Raw genomic sequence first — 22,050 nt, 5'->3', positions numbered from 1 at the left:
TATAAATAATTATAATAAATGGCGTCTGTTTAATTAAGTGTGTCTATAGTCTACTTTAGGTTTATAGCTTTGAAAAGCTACTTAATATTCAGTGTCAGTACAAATACATTTCGGGTTTAGAAATCAGTTACAAATAATGTTCAACCAACAATAACATATAATGAAGATGTTTATTCATAGAGCCAAAAAAGCCAGTCTTATATAATAAAGGCTCATGCACTGAAAACGTAGAAATCGATTGCCCTCAGTTTTCATAATGGCATAAGTACATTAAATGTTACAAATGTTTAAATGCCTTTTAAAATCCTGTTCTATTTTGACAAAAAGTCTTTAAGGTGAAGTATTTTTGCAAATATGGAAAAGCAGTACTGTGTTTTGAGATTTGTTAGTAGAAGACCACAATGTTGGGGAGATTCCTGTTTCGCTCCAAAGTCCATAGTTTGGTGGGGTATCAGAGTTGAATAATCGCAGTCTGCAGGGTGCAGGCAGAGTGACCAGTGGCATTGACCGAGTAGAGTTGACGAGTTGTCTCGACTGTTGGAAAAAAACATGTGAGTAAAAGGCATTTCATACATTTACACCATACATAAGGTTTCCTATAAGTTCTACCCACGTAACATTAACTTTTCTAGAGTAATGGATAGGAGTGCTCTAAGGGTAAATGTTGCTTAAAATTGCTTTACGTCAGTTCTGGTTTGCGCTTAAAACTATACGGGTATATACAACTTGCGATGCTGTAGGATTTGTATACATCTTATCTGATCTTATCTTAATATTACTATAAATGTAGAAGTTTATATGTTCTGGACCAATTGAGCAGATTGTTTCAGTAATTTAGTCGATATACCACAGGTAAACATCGGCGTATTTTTATTTTTTTATATCACCTATTCCTCGAACCCACTATCCTCCAAAGATGTGTTATTGGTATGAATAATCTTGATTAATATTTGAACAAGCTGCTAAACCCGTACTTCGCAACGGGAGGAGAATGCGATGAGAATAATGTGGTTCTTTAGACTTGGCGTATGAAGTGGTTACCTATCCATAGTTCATTTATGAAAACAAATCTATTTTACAGCTTGGCGTTATAACGTTATTTTTTCAAATTAATTTAAATTTCCTAGACAACTTAGTTAGGTGTAAACTTGCGTGTATAAAAATACTCTAACTATGATTTAATTTGAAAATATCAGCTTACCTAAAAGTACCTAACCTACTTTAATTAAAACACCTACATTTAAGATAAACAGATAAACAATAATCGTACATATAATACAAAATAATAACATGCCATAGCGTAACATTTTATTATCATTATTTGTTTCTCATTCGTTTCAAAGTTAAAGCGTGTTACACGTTAGATAAAATGGCTGGCTGTGTACACTCTCTGCATCCTGTAGCTCAAAAACGAGAAAGTTTAGAGAGAAAATTCAACGAAATACCATAAAATACAGAATTTCCAACATTTTATCATGTATAGCCGCCATTTTGGTGCCATTATAATGGCTTAATGGCCTTCTTTTAAACAATAAAATCAATTTCTTTATGAAATATTTTAGATTGTAAATTCAATCCTAAAACTTATTTAGTTATTGAATTACCTTTCCAAACTCATTTATGAGCTGCAGTAAGCAGAATGTACACCACATACAGGACTTTCTTAGGTGTAACGCACTTTCAAGGATTTTGTAATAGGACTTTCAAGTAACTTTTAAACTAGTAGAGAAAATATCTGCGAAATAAAATCTTTTCTTCATATAATCAAAAAGTTAGCAAATAATTCGCTCACTTTAGGTGAGACACCCTGCATAATAGATCGTTGTTGTTATTGTTAGTATAACAATTGATATGTTATTGTTAGTATAAACCAGCACGTGTGGTAAGGGCTAGTTTCTAATTAATAGTTGGTGTCCAAAATTAACAACTGAGATACTACATATTAATTTCTAGCCATAAACTATTTTACGATTTATAATTATTATATAAAAGGTAAAATTGAACTATCAAACTACAAAAGTATATATATCAGCCAGAGAGCACAGCATTCAAAGATCTGATATAGTTGTCTACTGTTGATTCTGGTGAGGTTATGGTGAGGTAGAGGAGGTGGAATCGCTTCTCCTCAAACCTCCTAGATTTTGTAAACGAGTTTTTTTAGTGTTGGTAACATTTAATTAAGAACTATAGTTTCCCAAATTATAGAATTTTAGACACTGGGTTTTTACCTAGTAATTTGTACTTGTTGTACGAAATGTTATTTGTTTGTATCTTTCCTGTTTGTGCAAATTAAATAAGTCCATGAATTTCTAATTGAATTGTAATATTATAAAAAACCAGTCATTAATTGTAATGAGTTGCTTCTTATATTCTCACTAAAGATTCTTTAATTGGCATTAAGGGCTCCTGTATTTTTTTATAGGAATGTTTTTGGAAGTTACAATATGTGTTGGTTATCAACCTATTCGTGCCAATGATCCTTGAGCTTGAGATCAAGTGTTGTGAAGCTTTAGGTGTAAGACATTGTTTCTTGCACTTAATGGCAACTGAACCTGATTCTAGAGCTACTTTCTTGTAGCCGTGGATGCATATTTATGAATGAAAAATCTTCTATTTTGTTAATTGTAGTATATGGAGCCCAGAACTTGCATCCCCTATGCAAGTTTAAAGTTATCAGTGGATCTTCTAGCCGCGCTGCGACTTAGTCCTGATTATACTTGCTCAGTTTCACTTCTCACCGACGAGAAGCACATTTTACTTTCTTCTACAACATCAAAGTGCTACTTCAGTATATTCCCATTGAAAAAAAAAAAAAAAACTTGGAGGGTATAAAGAGCACAGTATGACTATACGAATACATACCGTATCCAGTAGTCGAGTGATTTCTTATCAACCAATGTCTTATCGCGTCGTGTGTCATGCATGCTGCTTGATATAGACGGTCGCAGATTGTTGGCTGTGCTGGTCGTGTTCGTCGCGTTCACTTCTGGCCCTCTGTATTGTGTTGTTTATCTTATTTGGAGAGAATTACAAAAACGAGTAAGTGACGTAGACTAGAGTAGATTCCAGCACAATTATTCTTAAGAGAATGAATCAATAGAACTCGAAACTAGAGTTAGGAGTTTAGACGCGGTAAGGAATTATTGAAATAAATTTGGCATATAAATGGCTTTTCCAAATTTGGGCGCACTTGAATCACGCACTTCAACGCGTAAACCGTGCATATTGCTGAAAGAGAGCCCCCATACGAGTCTGACCACATTGATTTCAAATTGTTCAAAAATGTGTAAAATACATTAGGTTGCGCCGAAGAATTGGCATTGTTACACCGAGAGTGGAAACTCGTGCACGCGTTGGTAGTCCACCACAAGTCCGCTATGCGAGCCTAGATGAGAGAAGGAAAGAGAGCTTATAATATCCAAATCTAAATACGTCTATATTCATATTTACAGAAGTTAGTTACTGTATATTATTTATTAATATTAATTAACAACACTACACATACACTTTACGAGAAGAACTCCGGTTAACCGAAATCGGGCTAACCGAAACCCAGGTTAAACGAAACGGTTCTATAAATTAATACAAGGCTAAAATGTAAGTACAATACTTAATATATGTAAATAGCGAGCCCCTCTCTCTAGAAATGGGTTTCCGTAACACATTGTAACAATTTTGTAGCTGAAAAAAAAAACACTGTATTGTATAGACATTGTTTTAAATTCATTTCTCCTTCACACCGTGGTAATGCATAGGCTATTTTTAGCATATGATGGGTTAACAAAAATTGGTTATTCGAAACTACTCTTCCCCCTTTATTTCGGTTACCCGGGATTCTAGGGATTCTACTGTACCTAAATTTGGAATGCAGCATGTTAAAGAATCTCTCACAATATAATATAATGATATAATATAATATAATTACTGAATAATTCCTGTATTCACCAACTTAACAATTGTGTATAATTAATAATAGCACTACTGGTCAGACAACCAGTAAAATACTGGAGATCTTTCTAGCGGTTGAGTATTTTATTTCATTCAAGTACAATACTTGAGGCGGACGCTGAAGATTCAGATACCTGACATGTCATGTGCGTGGTTGATGGGGGGTGAGGACCTTGTGAGTGGTTCGTATGCACACCCAAACTTCCTAAATTTCTCAAATTTAACTATTATGAGTCCTTTGCTACAAACTATTGTTTCTTGTACATTGTTGATTTTTGGATAGTTTTAAGATTGTTTTATAAATTGATTTTATAGACTGTTTTATAGATTGTTTTATAGATTATTTTTATAGATTGTTTTATAGATCGCTTTTATAGATTGTTTTTTATAGATAGTTTATATTGTTTGTTTTTACATTTTATCACCACAGAGTTCATTTCAAATATTGATTATTTATATTGTTTTTAGATTGTTTGATAGATTGTTTTTATTTATAGTTTAAGTAGGTTAATGACAAGACTTGTTTTGTAAAGCAGAATTGTAAATATCTAAAAAAAAACGCTTGCTGAATAAAGACCAGCTTTACAAAATGTGTTTGTCAAATAATTTATTGGGAACGATGATGAATTAGGTTTCTTAGAACTGTGTTTCATTTTAGCAAATTTTCCTATAGGGAAGAAGTAGCTATTACCGTAGGTGGCACGGTAAGACCTGGAGCCGGGACCGATATACTTTTTCATTTTGATGTCCCTAGAGGCCGCAAACACTATTCGATCAAATTCATATCAATATATTATATACATTATATATATATATATATATATATATATACATATAAATATAGAATTATACATTATGAAAATCTACATACTATATAAATCTATATATACCTATATATATCAATTTGAACGAATAGTGTTTTATACATTATTATACTTATACACATATACATATATATATATATATATACGTCCGTGAACGCGATAACTTGAGTAATTTTTGTCCGATTTTTACGACGTTTGGTTTGAAGGTGTAAGAAGGGATAATGAGTTTGCGAACCAGCATGCTCAGACCATGGGAACAGGGTTTGACGGGGGGTTTTATGGGGTAAAAATGGGTTTTTCTTATTTTTGACCCTCGAAACAAAAAATTTCCCAATTTCTCTCTAGACCATTTTAAAGAGCTTAAAAATTACAAATAATCGAATGTACCAAAGTTTTTTGTACGGTTATTGCTAACGAAGAAAATTCAAAACATAGTAAATTAAAAATTCCCATGTTATTCTTATGCAGATTATTGTAAAATGGTGTAGGCCTAGTTTGCTTGTTTATGGAAATATTTTGAGCAAACTTGGTAAATATTTTATTTCATGCTAAGCCAATTATATTTTACTAAAAACACACTTTATAAGCCTCCCTGTAGCAGCAAACCTAGCTACTCTTTAAACCTAGTGTTATTAAATAGATTTAATTTAAAAGCAATTCAGGCAAGTGGAAATTCGATTAGGGTGCAGGTTTGCTGCTGCGGAGGTATTTGGCCAATTTGTAACCTAATGTTATTTCAGAACTAACCAATATTGTTATAAAATCACCAAATTAAGTGTCAGAATCCGTAGTTGAACTAATAAGTTTAGACAAATATATGTTACAATTTGTCCTTTGTTATAATAATATTTGCAGAGTGAAGAAGGTGTGTATTATCTGATATCATTGTGTTTAGCATTTTAACATATTTAGTTTACTGATGATTAGTAAGCTTCTGAAATATATAAAATATTTTTTGTTCCAGGATGGCTTTAGGGTTTGCATTCAACAACAGAGTAAGTATAAGTTGATTTTAACAAATACTACCTTGATTTATAGCCTTAAATATGGCTACCGATAATTAATACTTGTTACAACAAGCTTTGTAGCTATTTAGTTAGTGGTAATGCAACTGTTCGGGATTCGGTTTTCTTTAAAAAAGTTGTAAAGAGCTTTACCAGCTTTGGTTAGTAATATTTTACATTTTTTATCTTTCTGCTAACCCCTTTATTAACTTATAACACTAGAACTTTTAGTACTGTAGATTGTACTTTATCTACAGTATAAAGGGTTAATCTGTATAACCCTTGACAAGTTGAAAAAGATTGGAGATTCAGTAAACTTCATAATTAAAAATTACATTAAAAGATTTTTTTTAACCATAAATCGTCCCACTCTCTGACTTCCAGTGATACTTCTTTAGAAAATCGTACTACATTTGGAAAAAAACTTTAAACAATAGTCTTAAGGCTTGATTTTATCTACGACCGATAAGGTATCAATGACAGGGCTGTCAAGAACCACGCATAATGGGTAATTACAGTAAATTTACTGCTACGAAGAACAAAGCACAGGTAAGAGATGCATTGTCAAGGTGGTTTCTAAAATGTAGAAACAATCCATATTGTAGTTATGTATAAGCCTACTTATTTTCAGTCAGTGCCAACTGTGGTGCCGTTCAGTGGCTTCAACGCTGTCGAGGACGCCATGGCGCTGCGTCAGGCGATGAAGGGTTTCGGAACTGATGAACAAACCATCATAGACATTCTGACCAAGAGATCCTACGACCAGAGACAGCAGATCTCCAAATCATACGCTACGGAGATTGAAAGAGTAAGCTCAAATGCATATTTTATTTGTTTGTTTACTAGTGACTATTCAAGTAAATCTTTATTTAGAATCTAGGGAGAATCTTGGATGTACAAATATTTTAGATCCACCAAAATCCAACAAGAAATGTTGAGGATATACTCATATCATGAAGTATGGCAATTAGTAATTTGAAGTATATATTTAAACAATATTTTCTTCTTTAGGATCTGCTTCGGGACCTGAAAAGTGAACTGTCTGGCAATTTCAAAAAGGTTATTATCGGACTGATGACTCACCCAGTAGAATATCTTTGTGAACAACTCCACAATGCGCTGACGGGGATTTTGAGATGTAACAAAATGGCCCTGGTTGAGATTTTATGTACCCGCGACTACAAGGAGATCAAACAAATCAATGACACATATGAAATATGTAAGTATAAAACACACGTAGAATCATAATTGATCAGTTTTAATCTCTCTTTGTTATATTTCCAACATATTTTCTCTTTGTTTCCATTTAAAAAGGTCGTAGCAAGTATTTTTCACTAGCATGCCTACAACAATATGTACACAATACATGTTTAAGCAAAAAAACCCCTACTGTTACCCAACGGCCATTTTTGGTCACACTCGTAATCTACATATTTCTGTTTAATCTGGATAACCTACACGTCGTACTGATACACCTATATTACATGCAGCATGTTCTAGAACCTCTCACAATATCATGATGAGACTAGTTGACAATCCAGAATAATTGACAAACCATAAATAAGGCACCGTTTCAGAAAGCAGTGGATACCGTATAAAGTATTTAATAAAAACCAGGCAGATAGGAAAGTAAAACAGTACCTAGTTACATAAAATACCCTAGTATAACTGAGTGATAACCTCAGTCATATAAATAAAAAAGGTTATTAAAACACAGTTAAACTTATACAGTTTTGATGCATTAATTAAATTACCTCTAACATTAATATAGCTTTTTTCTTTTCCATATTTTATAGGTCCTATTAATAAGTTTATATTTGCTATACCTGAGTTGTTAATTGAAATACTAAAATAAATTATTAAACTAATATTTTACATTTTCCTGGTTTACGAAATGCAATCGGTAAAATCAATTGCGGTCTTTGTCTACTTTTCTTCTTTACACGACATTTATTCCCTTGAATCATTTCAAACATGTAAGAACTTGTTACATAGAGTTTTTTCGTACTCCTGTGATACAAGTGAAATGAACTATGTTGTATTCTTATATGTTTTTTGTTAAAAACCATGCTTTACAATATTCAGTTTTTATTTTATTATGTTATTTTATTTTTAGTGTACAAAAGACCATTGATAGAACACGTATGTAGTGTAACCAGTGGAGACTTCAGAAGATTTATGACTTTGATTGCAACGGTGAGTTATTTACTACTAGATGCTATACCCGTATCCAAAAGAGGCAATGTTAGTTCTTTAAAAATTCTATAAAATGATTACACATCTACTATTTGATTTACAAACGAAATTGAACTGTACAGCTTAGCAACTCAAACTGTGAAACATTTAGGCTGTACCGCTTAGCAGCTCAGACTGTGAAACATTTCGGCTGCCTAGGGCTTTATTTTGTCAACAAATAACTTGCAAAAAGCTGGTTAATTTGGAAATTCTTATAGCAGGTGTGGCTTTGAACGTTCCATAATTCAAGGCACTTCGATATTTACAATCTTACCAATGATTATAGAAAAATAACATTAAAACTCATTCCAAAGATTTTAGAAATCAAAGGCAACTGCACACCACTTGGTTTTAAAATATTACCTTTGGTTTAATTAAACAGCTTATCACAACCACTAAATTTATTGTCATGAAAAAACTATGCCATTCCTAAGTTAAGTAAAAATAGGAATGGCTATTTTTTTAACATAAAAGCATGCATGAAACGCAGGCCATAAAAGGCTTCATATATAACAATAGGATAAAAAACATTTACTTCTGCTTGTTGCTGTATCCCAAATTAGTGTTAGATTTTAATGTTTATTCAAATTACATGCTGAGTAGTTTGTATTATAAACTAAAAATTACCACAATAGTTCCAAACCTCTCTATAGTGCAATTATCGAAACTAAGGAGGCATTTTAGTGAAAATATAATCAGGCGATGGAAATTCGCTTAGTATGCAGGTTTTCTTCAGCGGGGGTATTTTATTACTGTTTCCACAAAAATATATCTAAAAAAACGATTCTCATAAAACCTAGATAACAGCAGATACGACAGTTATTGAAACAGTTATTGAATCTAACTTATTATATCAATGAAAGATTTATTTTATCAATGACTTATTCCATATGAAATATTACTTCAGTCTTGAATTTGTTTAAATCAACTGTTGTGAAGTTGTTGAGGAATTGTTGTGAAGTCAAGTACATTTTGTAGATATTAAGTCAATGATTTGACATTAGTCCTGCTTGTTTACATCATGAGTTTGCTCTTTGTTGTCATGGAAACCAATCAATATTTACTTTTAAAACTCCCACCTCAGAACTATAAAAGCCCACGGGGCAGAGCCCTGAGTCAATATCGAAGCGGGAACAATAATTGTATATGTAGCCTATCCTCGGAGTAGTATCTTTATTTTGTGCAGTTTAGGCCCAGTCGTTTCAGTAGTTTTTTAGTTTAGCTCATACAGACACTAGACAAACAGACATATACCACCTCTTCTTTACAATAGTTTGGACGGATAGATATAGATAGATAGATGGACAGATAGATGGATAATAATTTCTCTTCTACACACATCAGACAAATGTATATTTATGTAAGAATGATGTGATAGAACCCTGCATTCTAAATTTCGTTTAGAAAAACTATGATGAAAACAATAGTTCATCACACGGGCACAAAGTGTCTTTTCAACCCTTGCTCATTTTCCGACCTCGGCTTCGAGTTGATCGTAAAACTTGGGCTTGGGTTGAAAAGATTCACTTTAGTCCCTAGTGATGAAATAAACTATTTATCAGATGAGATAAGTGTCTCACATCTTGCATGGGGTATCGATAAAAATGTAGAATAATGTGTCCTTAAAATCTATTGTTTTGTTTAGGAAGTATAATGCCTAAATATAAATAAATTCTCAATATAGTTTAGAAATATCGTCTAAAGACAATCGCTGTTTCTAGGCTGTAAGAAATCAACCAATGCAAGTGTGTCCGGAGAGAGCCAGAGAACAGGCTGAAGCTCTTTATGCAGCAGGTAAAGTAACTACATACACTAAGATAATGAGTAAATGCACTAGGAAAGCAACAACCCTTTAGAAAACTCGTAACAACACAAAAGTATAAGAAGTGTTTTTAGTAAAATATTATCTGTAACAACTACTGTGAGTTGCCTTTTAAAAAGCCTAGGAAACAAGAAAAGAATTGGTATGATCTCCTGTTAACATCTGAAAAAGATAGTGCAAATTTTCTATTTTCTACTTTGATTAAAAACTGAATACTCATTTTTAGGAGAAGCAAAATGGGGTACCGATGAAGCTGTTTTCAACAAAATCTTGGCCCACGAAAGCTATGGCCAGCTGAAATTAGTGTTTGAAGAGTACAAGAAGATATCAGGACGAACTATCAAACAGGCGCTGCAAAGTGAACTGAGCGGATCTTTGCTGGACGCCACGTTGGCAGTGGGTGAGAAAATTGTTCAAGTTTGAACAGTTTGACTAACTTTTGAACAGCTACGTCATTTATTCTCACGATGAGTGTAAAATGCTGGAGGAAATGAAAGTATTATATATTCTCATGATGCGTGTAAAATGCTGGTGGAAATGGTAGTCTTATATAATTTTTACCAACGATGGTCTATAATGAAATTTATTTTGTGATTCAAGAATGCCTAGCTTAGGAAATGCTTGCTAGTCATAAGATCATTTTGTTACGGGCAGCGGGTAACATCGTAAATGATGGAATGGAAAAAATAATGATGCTATTAAAGCCATAACATTAAAGTACGTTGCACGTAAGGTTACGACACAAATTTCACCCTTTAGTGATTTCCCTATAGGTAAGAAGCTAAAAATCTCCGTAGATAAACCGGCAAGACCTAGATCCGGGACCAATTAAATTATTAATTTCTATATCCCAAACCACGATTTGTTAAAATTTATAAATTGCATACAACCATTGTGCATAAGTTAGAAAACAAACAATTTTCTGTATTGTCGCATTGTTTAAAAATTAAGGTTACCGTATGAAAAAGTAAACTGTTGAAGATTTATTGTTTATGTATATTTCGATCTAATTTGGCGTATATAAATAAAACAAGTGTACTGCTCTATACTATTAACATTATACCAAAAAAACGCCCTTTTCCTTACCCCTAGCAGCAAACATAAACACTTGTTAAGCCTCATATTATTCAAAGGTATGATAATTACACCTAATACAATTATAGGTTATTATAATAATTATATCTAATAATTATAGGTTTTTACAATAATTATAACCTAATAACTACTCCAAATAATTATAACTTAGCCTAACCTAAGAGTGGACTAAGTTTTGGTTAGTTTAAGTTAGGAAGATTTTGTTATTTAAACTAATTAAAATGTTTTTTGAAAGTCAATTTATCAGTGTGGTCCGTATAATACCAAAGTACCTATTCAAATTGGGAATAAATCTAAAATATTTTAAAGGAAAAATTTGAGCAAAAATCTCCAATCAAGCAAATGGAAATTTGCTTAGTTTTAAGGTTAGCCGGGATTTAAATGTATGCATTTCAAATACCTGGTTGAAAATATTTTTCAAGAAACTTACTAGTTGCCCACTAATTGTTAGTACACAATTATTTTACTGGGGATCTAAGATATTGACACCCCTTTCTGCATCCTAGAATAGCATTTCACCCAATTTTGATTTGAATATTTCTTTTTCTTTAGTTTTAAGTGTAGTGTTTCGACGTTTCGTGTTTGTCTCTGAATTCAAGGCAGATCTCCATCAATTATCTTGAACTCCTTTGTGCGGTTATTGTTTTAGTACTTTTACTGTTCACAGTGCAAAATATAGAAAATCCAAAAACCTTTTACGCCAACCAACTTTACAAAGCTATAGATGGACTGGGAACTGACGACGCCACCTTGATTCGTATCATCGTCAGTCGCTGTGAGATTGATCTTGGCAATATCAAGCAGGAATATGAGCGACTCTACGGGAAAACTTTGGAGAGTGATGTCAAGGTTGGTATTACTGTTATTAGTACACGATGCATTCTTTTATTTTAGAGTGGAATGAAATCAGTCCAGTTAATACGTAAATTACGAGATAATTATCGTAAACTTATCATCAGCCCAACAACACACCCTAGCTAACTTTATAATAAGAAAATTTCTAGGTCACTGAGCTCTTAATGTTTGGGGTAACAAGTGGTATAATTATTGATCAACACATTCATAATATGAATGTGTTGGCTAAATTAGCATATTTTCCAACATTAAAAAAGTTTATATATAAAAAATATATGATTTATTAGCAATATAAAACTAATTAGAATTACACAGCACTACATCTCGATTGCCAATGTGAATTAATTCACGACAGTTTTGATATCATGTGAAAATTAAAAAAAATTTATTATTGCAAAAGGTTTACACAACCCTTTTTCTCAGGTTGAATTAGAAAGATCTGTGAATATATTTAAGTGTCATCATAACAAAAACTTATTCCAAAATCTATTGGGGAAATGGAAAATTTTTTTTATCAAATGCACAATCTTCAAAATATTATTTTTATTATACTGTAGTTCGTATTGGGGAATATGCTGTCAGTCTGCCCAGTTTCTACCCATTTATTCATGCTAGAGCTGATTTATACTATCGTGTTAGTTCTTATTTTGTGTATTGGCTTTTTACTGCATTAAAACTATCCCAAGTGTAGGAAATAAACCTACTGTTGATCAATTATAATTAGAGTAAGTTGTTATTTGGAAGTATGAGAAGTGTACATTTCGTAACCAAATTTGAGAAAGGGCTAGAACAACACAATGGAACATGAACAGCATCAGCAAACTGACACTTACTGTACAGGCTTTGAAGACGTATGAAATTGACAATTTGTCAAAGCTTTGTATTTTTGAATTCAGCTTTAAGGTTATTTGATAATAACACAAGAACAACTTATGGACTGGAAAATAATAATGTTTAATACATGTCCAACTTTTGGCAATCTTTTGACTTTTTTACTAGACCAATGTTCCATTAACGAACTTACAAAATATCCCATGAAAGTATAGTAACTTCCAGAATGTTAAGTAAAGCTCTCACAAGGTTTTGATGTCAACTCAACCCAATTCAACTAATAATCAGCCAAATTAGTACACATCTTACTCTTTAAGCTGTCTTTATGTGTAAGGGTAACCTCTAACTCTTTCATAGTGAACAGTTCCAAGCACTCATCCATGATGAGAAATCCACTAAACCCAACGCTGTTGTTCCCCTCAAAAGTATCTAACCCCCGCAGAAATTCCCACTCAAAATCTCTCATTCAGTTTGAAAAGCAAAACAATACGCAATCAAGTTATATTCGCCGTAAACGTATTGATTGAAGATGCTTTTGGTAACTGCCATGATTAATTGTTGGCTCGTTATTGATGGTCTTAGTGAAGTCAATTTTATCTTGAAAGGTGCTCAGTGGATATAATGGGCATTGACCACTTCTCTAACATTACTGCTAAGAGTATTGTTTCATGCAATGTCCCCTCCTTCTGTCAGCAGAACTTTTTCTCCAACTTGATGCTATTGGTATACCGCAAATCGCCACAGATCTTCCTCCATCGTCGCTTCCCGATTTCATTAGGAATGAATTTGTACACCTGCTCTTGACTGATCCGTACTTTGACTGTCCGCAAAAGCTTAATCATCGGATATAAAATACAGATTACTTAAAAATATACAGGGTGATTTGTACTCAGTGTGACAAATTTTTTTTTATGTAAGTACAAAGTGAATGAAGTGTGATGATGCATATAAAATGTTCCAAGTCTCAAAATTAGCGTCCCAAAAAATTATTTTATATTTTTCAAAAATAACCATGCTTTTAAACTTAATACAGCGATTTCTCAATTACCTGTATATGGATTTGATTAGATAATGTCATTTTCGTGTTCTACATTAAATTTTGAACAAGAATAATGGAAAATGAAGGAGGATCAGTTGTAAAAACTCCATTGTAAATAGATTCAAAGATAAAAATTAAGATATTTGATAAACATTTTAAAAACAATGGTCTATTGTATTTTTCACACCTTGTATACAAGAAAGTGTCGGAATATGTTAAAAACTGTGCCATTTTATAAGCTTTACAACCATATGCTACACTATTGAGGTTTAGATATTTTTTTTTTTGTTTTAGTGGTTTGAATACCAGAAAACAGGGAACTTTTTACTGTTTTTACTGTTCAAGCTGAATCAAAAATACAAAATTTGCTTAATACATGCCAACTTTCTATGTTTTAAATGCTAAAGACACCATGTTTTGTAGCCTTCAAACCATTAAAGCGTACATAAGCAGACATAAACCTCAACAGTGTAGCATATCGTTGGAAAGCTTATAAATTGGCGCAGTTTTTTATATATTCCGACACTTTCTTGTATACAGGTTGTGAAAAAAGATATAGACAATTGTTTTTACAATTTTTATCAAACATCTTAATTGTTATCTTTGAATCTATTTACAATGGAGTTTTTACAACTGATCCTCCGTCATTTTCTATTATTCTTGTTCAAAATTTAATGTAGAACACGAAAATGACATTATCTACTCAAATCCATATACAGGTAATTGAGAAATCGCTGTATTAAGATCAAAAGCATGGTTATTTTTGAAAAACATAAAATAATTTTTTGGGACGCTAATTTTGAGACTTGGATCATTTGATATGCATCATCACACTTCATTTACTTTGTACTTACACCAAAGAAATGTTGTCACACTGAGTACAAATCACCCTGTATACCGTATCCACTTGACATTTATTTGCAAGGCATTTGGTTTGCTTTAAAACGGTCAGATATTGTTTTTTCTAACGGTAAGCAACATAATAGGCAAACAAACTAGGCCTACTGTTCTGAATATAATCAGGTTTCAACTGACTGTAACATCCTCGTTTGTAGAACGGGCACACTGCTAGTTATAAACTTAGTTCACTTAATAATGCCTTGTCACTCAAACTAACAAATGTTGACTTTCACAAATTTACTATAGGGTGTGCATGGTTATCCCTTCAATAACATTGCATTGTTTTAGCGAATTTCCCATATAGGGAATAAGCTATTACCGTAGTACTCATGGTAAGACCTGGACGCGGGACCGATTTTTTTTTTCGTTTTGAGGTCCCTAGAGGCCAAAAACACCATCCGTTCAAATTCATATATATATATATATTTATATATTTATATATTTATATATTTATATATTTATATATATATATATATGTGTCCGTCAGCACGATAACTCAAGCAAAAATGATCCGATTTTGATGAAATTTGGTACAAACGTGTAAACCTACGTTTATTCGAACGAGTTCGCGATCCAGCATGATCGGAACATGGGAACGGGTGTTTACGGGGGGTTTTATGGGGTAAAAATAGGTTTTTCCCATTTTTGACCCAAAAAACATAAAATTTAGCAATTTATTTCCAAACCATTTTGTAGAGCTTCAAAAAACAAATAATTTAGTATATTGAAGCGTTATTATGCGCCTAATGGTTACGGAGAAAATTCAAAAAAATTGTAAATTTAAAATTCCCATGTTATTCTTATGGAGAATGAGTAAACTGTTGTAGTTTGCTTGTTTATGAACATATTTTGATCAAATTTGGAAAATGTTTTTATTTCTTACTAACTATTAACATTTTACAAAAAAAACAGTTTTACCCTCCCTGATGCAGCAAACCTAAGTACTTGTTAAACTAATTCTATTTAAATCGGGAATAAATGTTATATTTTTAAGTAGACATTTCAGTGTAAATCCAATCAGTCAAATGGAAATTCGCTTAGTCTGCAGGTTTGCTGCGGCGGGGGTATTGAGTTTTAATAAAGGAGAATTGGATACGAATTTCGGCTAGTGAAGTAGCACTATTCGTTTGAAAAAAAATAAGAGTAAAAACAGTCATAAACAAAATTGTAATGTAATTGAAAATAGGAATTTAAAGAATTTTCCAAAATATATAGAGATCAGTATTTAGAGAAACACATACCAGAGGTTTCCCTTTACTGACATTGGTATTTTTACAGGGTGACACGTCTGGAGACTACATGAAAACTCTCGTTGCGCTCATCGGCGGTCCCTGATGTAACTTATCAATGTTAACAAATTAAACTCAAGACTAATACTCTATTTTTATTCGAGTTTTGACAGAAAATGTGTAAGCAAGCTTAGAGCACATTATAGCTAGTGTTAAATAAGTAAATGAAAAGACTCGAAACACTCAGGAAATGTGAAATGTGGCCAATCTTAAATTATCCTGCAATATTTTGTTCAAACTTATGAGGTACAATGATAGTAACTTGTGAGCTTTTAGGTCTGTTCGTATAAGATCTGTTTTAAGGTATTATTAGTTAATATCAAGTAATATGTTGTATTTATAATGAGTGAAATGTATATGACGAATGTCAATATTCACCAAAGATGTTTTATCATATGACAATGAGCTGTTCACGCTAACAAAAGTGTTGTAATTAAAATACTTTTATATTATTAATGTTTTTCACTATTCATCCCACTGTTACTCATTGTATTTCCTGCTGAAATTTCAAACTTTATTCGGTTAGATAGTTAGGAATAAATTGTTCAACTATAACTGCACTTCATTCTAAAATATGGTATGGATACTACTTTGCCTGGCATAGAATGCATTTTATATACCACACTTCATATTTATTTTAACATCCAATTGTGAATTATATACTGTCAAAATATATGACAAATGAATAAAAGTATAACAGTTCACGAAGAAAAACCTTCACCAATTAGGCCTAGTAGAACCACATAAACTACAGGATATCTATAATCCACATTCGTGCAAGGATGACAATTTTACCACAAATACCTGCTGCCCTCGTCATTTTCGAAATGTAATTTTAGATTCAATTACAGGAACGTACTACTGCAAACTCGATTTGTTGGATTAATTTGGATGGTTGAGCTTAATCAATATGTAACTGATGATTTGGATTTTACTTTACAGTTCCGAAGGTTTCTATGCCGTAATGGGTTTTTGTAATACAAATAGTACAAATAGTACAATAGCATTACAAATAGTATTACTTTTAAATAAAAAGTAAGTTTATTTAACACACTATTACAATGACGATTCATTTGTTGAATTGGCTGAACTATGCCTTCATATAAACTAATATGTTAATAAGTGATTGACTTTCATTAATTACCAAAGAGGTTTTTAGCACACAGCGTAAATCTGCTTCTATTTACAGTTGACTAATAAAACCCAGCAGCACTCTGGAATTATCTATGGTAATTTATATTTGGAGGAGAATTAAAACAACTTACATAATTATTATATATTTTAAACTGAGATAATTTTCAGATAAATCGTCTATTAATACCTAAAGTTGGATGGGAATTTATTAGATATAATCTCCTTGGTTCATGCAATAAAAGTTCAGTGATTGTAATATTTCAATCCACCTCGAGTCAGTCACCTGCCAAATCAACAGGAAATGGATTCGTCACTCAGATGCGTGCGGGTGACACTTCCATATAATTTTTTAAACATAACTTTAAACGCAATTTTTACCGGTTACAATTAACCAACAGTATAATATTCAATGGCATATAGTTTCACTATAAAATATACAGGATGTCCTACAAAGAGGTTTAAACGTTAGATTTTATATTACTTGGCCATTTATAGGCCGAACGTTTTGAGATTTAACACAGTTTATAAAGTAAATTGTAAAAATATTCTGTGCAAATTTCAGGCCCCTGACCTTGTTGTTTTAAAATGGTGACATATTAAATACCTTACCAGTTTGCTTTCTATCAAAATCACTTTCTCGAGTAATTATCTGATTTGTTTACTACGTTGCTATGATACACACATTAAATGACTGGGAATAGGTATGCACAAGTTTTGAATTAACAAGTCTTGACTCATTTTATGGTCCAAAAAATGGGTCAACAAATCTTCCGACTAAACGAAGCTCCACCTCATTTCTTAAATTATGTGAAGCAATTACTAAATGACCTTCATGGCCGTTGGATTGCTCATGGAAGTGATTTTTAGGTTGTCTACCTCAATCTCCATATTTAACTGAGTGACTTATTTTTATGGAGTATCTTAAAGGAACGAGTTTATACCCATAGTTTAAATGGTGCTAAAACGACCAATTGAAGAGGAACCTCCCCAGATACAGCATAATTAATTTGTAAGAACTAACGATTCCTTTTTTAAACGCTGTTATCAGTGTGTCGCTGTGGATGGATCACACTTTATTTTATGCAGTGTGTTACACTCTACGATAGAGCTGCTTGAACAAAATCTTGAGGTGATAATGCCTCGCCAGTGTTACAAGCATAATAATGGGCATACCAAGATAAAAAATAAACAAACTAAGTTAGGGCAGATTTAACTTCTATGGTAAACCAAATGTGAACAAAGAAATGTTCATACTAATATCAGCAATCCACAGACGGACGTACATTTTCAACCATAAACATAGTAAGTAATAATTTGGTTGGATAGGTACACTATAGATCGAACACTAAGTACCACTGAATACCTAACATAAAATTATGTCTGGAATAGCTGTATTATATAGAAGAAAGAGTATAACCATACCCTACCAACAAATGGTAGTTTTTTAAGGCATGCTGTATACTTATCATTAACAGATATGATGGTATCATTTCATTATTACAGCGATGCCATTACGGTTTCCTGTTACATTTGAATCACTGGTTGGCTACAGTTTATCTGTAACCGTACTGGGTAACATACTATGTTATCATACTTTAATGGACCTTACAGCTGTTGTTATACACTGAACTACCAATTTACAAAATTATTACATTAACGAACTGTAAATAATGTAATAATTGTATACCTGTAAATCAATACAAATAATGAGACTAGACTAATACAAAATTATTTATGTTGTGTAGTTGATTAATCCAATGACAATGTTATTTTTGCCATCAGTCTAGTATCAGGCCAAAGTATTTTGTATGTGTAAAAATGAGTAATGTTTGGTTTCGTACTTAAATTTCAAATTTTAAAAGGGTGCAAGATTCGTCTCCGAGACAAAACCATAACTTTTTACCGTTTGTATAATTTCTTCCTACCTTAAAAGTTTAACAATTGAAAAATTTTGTGATATATATTTAAACATTTATTTAAGCCGGTAAACTCCTCGAAGAGTGATTTACCTACCTAAATCAGGCTACAAATAACTGTTGACAGAAAAAGCTTAACATTATTTTCTCCAACTGTTACTGCTTAGTTTACAGTCTGACGGTGATTAACAATTCAACTGACTATAAACAGCTGTTAAATTATTACTAGTGGAACCCCGTCGAAATCGACGGTAAATCTTGAGGTTTTATGTAAATTCAGCTAACTGCGATGGATAGAGTGAAGTCATTAGAATCTTAGTTAAATGGAGGGAGGATAAGCAATAATAAGTATGACGATTGCGTTCCCTAAAAAACGTGATTGATGAAATTCGTTTAACACAATATTTCCTACCTTTTTATCGGCTTTAGGTTGCCCAAAAGGTTTTTAGGAGTCTTATAATTGTTTGTTCATGAGTTTGTTTCATACCAAAGCCACTTTCACTATATGGGAGAATGAGTTCATATAATTATTCTATCATGTTACGGAAAGAGTCAATATTTATTACTAACCAAACCACTAATTCCATCTGCTTTAGGAAAATCATTCAGATTGTATCCAGATTTATAAGCTATCTTCATCTTTGGTCATAAAAATACAGAATTCTATCAGCATATTAAATCAGTTTTTTTTTTTTTTTTTTTTTTTATAAAAATATCTGATTCTCCAGAAAGCAGTAACATTCTTACTTCGATCTCAGCAATTTTAATTCCTTCTCTTGCCACATCGACCCATGTATTTAATCATCCTGTTCTTACTTGATAATTCATTAACTTATGGGGTAGTTTTGCCTTGGCCATATAGATCACATAAAGCTGTGCATGCATTTTGTGGATTGGAATGAACCATAATTGTAGGAAATTTTATCACAAATCTTGAACATTTGCGAAACCAAATCCATAACCTAGTCCAGCCTTGGTAACAAATTATGCAAATGCGATGAGATGTGATGACACTGTTGTGTTTCCGAATGGTTTGTATGTAGTGAGGTTTAGATGCGTTGTTCGACCTAGCTACATGTGTACATCAAAGTAAAAACTGTGTACACATTTTTTTTAAATACCTGAATTGACATTAGTTCACCTACTTTACCAAAACCATAGACTACGTAGTTAGTCTATTCCAAAACTTGAACACAGCTCTCATCCTCAACGTACTCATCTATGACACAATTTTCAACCCAAAATTTTCTAAAAGCAATAAAGCATTGATTTTTGAACAAAACATTTAAAACGTATCATAAATTCATCATTTTTGTGAAACTATAAAAACTTGCCATGCAGTGGAGAATCCATTTAAAATAATAAATAATAATGTAAACATTTAATTTTGACAGTTTCAGTAGACCTTTGAATACAATTTTAATATTAACAGCTGGTTCATTAAAAGTAGTGTAAAATTATCCATATGGTCGAAATGTAAACAAAATTGCAGAGTGAACTTAAAAGGCCTCTGGGGCAGAGGCTTAAGAAAATTTACCTCGTTTCTCTTTTGAGAGCTCACCTACAGACCAATACCTTTCTTTAGACACCCCTACCAAGTTTCTACGCCCAGCCGTTCTCTCAAATTAGCTGTGACAAAAACCTCGTTTTCCTCCATAAGAATAACATGGTATGGGAATTTAAAGGCCACTGGGGCAGAGCCCCGAGGGAATTATCCATGTTTCTCTTTTGATGGCTCATCTACAGACCAGAACCTTTCTTTAGATACCTCTACCGAGTTTCTACGCCCAGCCGTTCTCTCAAAATAGCTGTCACAATGAAAAACAGTTTCAAATTAATATATAGATTCACAAAAACTCGTTGTAATGAAAAATGGATCTTTGAAAGCGCAATCTATAATATATCAATGGCTGGGGGAGGAAGGCCTAGAGGGAACAACATTTTAAAACACCATTACTAGTTCCTGCGGTAAATCATAAGCTTTAATATGACACCACATTTACTTTTAGTAGAGGGCATTTAAAAGACTCTTTCCATTTAAAGAGCCAACAACAAATCCATGTGTGTTTCATTATTACTTTTCCTTGAATGGTAGGAAATCATTTAAAATATTTGGTACCGTTCTGTCGGTTTTGAGTGAAAAGAATATTTATGAAAAGGAACATTTAGGCATCGATATTAAAAAGAGTCATAACCATCATGATAATTATCTTGTATCTTATGGCACAGATTCAAGTCCCTTCCTTGCGTCATGCGTGCGTCATAATGACACATGAGTATGCGTCACCATAATGATTGCCAGAACAATGTGTCAAAGTATCTTGGTTGTTTCTATGTAAAAATTATGTGTGCTGGTTACTGAAAATAATTGTTACATCAAGAAATTGCACGCTGTGAATTTGAATTGTTTAGATTTTATCACAATTATATGAACATACATTATACAATAAAGTAGTGAGTAACAAGTACCTTTGTGGCCAAGAATTATTTACCGTTTGTCATACATGCACACATAAAATAAGTATTTACCCAAGATATAAGTTCAATATTTATTGTGCCGTTATCCATGGTCCGTGATAGGTTTACAAACATACCTGCTATTGGTGCCTTAAGGATAGAAGACTATCAGTTCCGATTGTAATGACATCTTCATGAAACCAGCTATCAAACTATATTGACAAAGCCCTGTTGCAAGTTTAAATCTCTTTAAACTGCTTCAATGTGAAGCACACCCTTCACATTGAAATATTGACTGTGTTAAATTGCTATTTAATAGGAAAACTTCACTTTGGCTTTGCATTATTCATCAAACGCACATGTAGAAGCTGAGTCTAATGTATCCACACTTCATCGATCATGAGGTGTAAAGACAATAACACGACCTGTCGATCCGTCAACGATAAACCTGGTGGGGAAGCTCCCCTGGTGAATGTGAGGAAGCTGTGTGATATAGAGTCTCGTACAGTTTACTACTGTAGTATAGTTGATGTTTCACAAGACTGACAAACATTTCAGACATGGCCCGGCTGCGAGGTTAACTCGTACTTATATTATTTATAAAACCTAATAGTTATAAATTCTATAAAAATAAAATTGTTGTAGGAAACAAAAACTACAATTTGTTATAACATGTTAGAATAAATTATAGTTATATTACG

General features: G+C 32.5%; 1 protein-coding gene across 2 annotated transcripts; it reads left to right on the top strand.

Moving 5' to 3' along the window:
• The first annotated feature begins 474 nt into the window (after window positions 1-474).
• On the top strand, window positions 475-16,250 carry LOC128982447 (annexin B10-like). 2 transcript variants are annotated; one of them, XM_054401410.1, is made up of 9 exons: window positions 475-551; window positions 5,737-5,767; window positions 6,408-6,584; window positions 6,788-6,995; window positions 7,893-7,972; window positions 9,733-9,805; window positions 10,060-10,233; window positions 11,596-11,777; window positions 15,832-16,250. In XM_054401410.1, coding segments are annotated over exons 1-9 (984 nt in total). In that variant the 5' UTR covers window positions 475-549; the 3' UTR covers window positions 15,889-16,250. The 2 variants fall into 2 exon arrangements, with proteins under 2 accessions (XP_054257385.1, XP_054257393.1); XM_054401418.1 differs by lacking the exon at window positions 475-551 and adding an exon at window positions 2,955-3,039.
• The last annotated feature ends 5,800 nt before the right edge of the window (window positions 16,251-22,050 follow it).

The sequence above is a fragment of the Macrosteles quadrilineatus genome, unplaced genomic scaffold (assembly GCF_028750875.1).
Source record: "Macrosteles quadrilineatus isolate MER2022 unplaced genomic scaffold, UCM_ALF_1.0 Scaffold_1__1_contigs__length_201487025, whole genome shotgun sequence".
Lineage (NCBI taxonomy): Eukaryota > Metazoa > Arthropoda > Insecta > Hemiptera > Cicadellidae > Macrosteles > Macrosteles quadrilineatus.
This window is presented reverse-complemented; position numbering and strand designations above follow the sequence as displayed.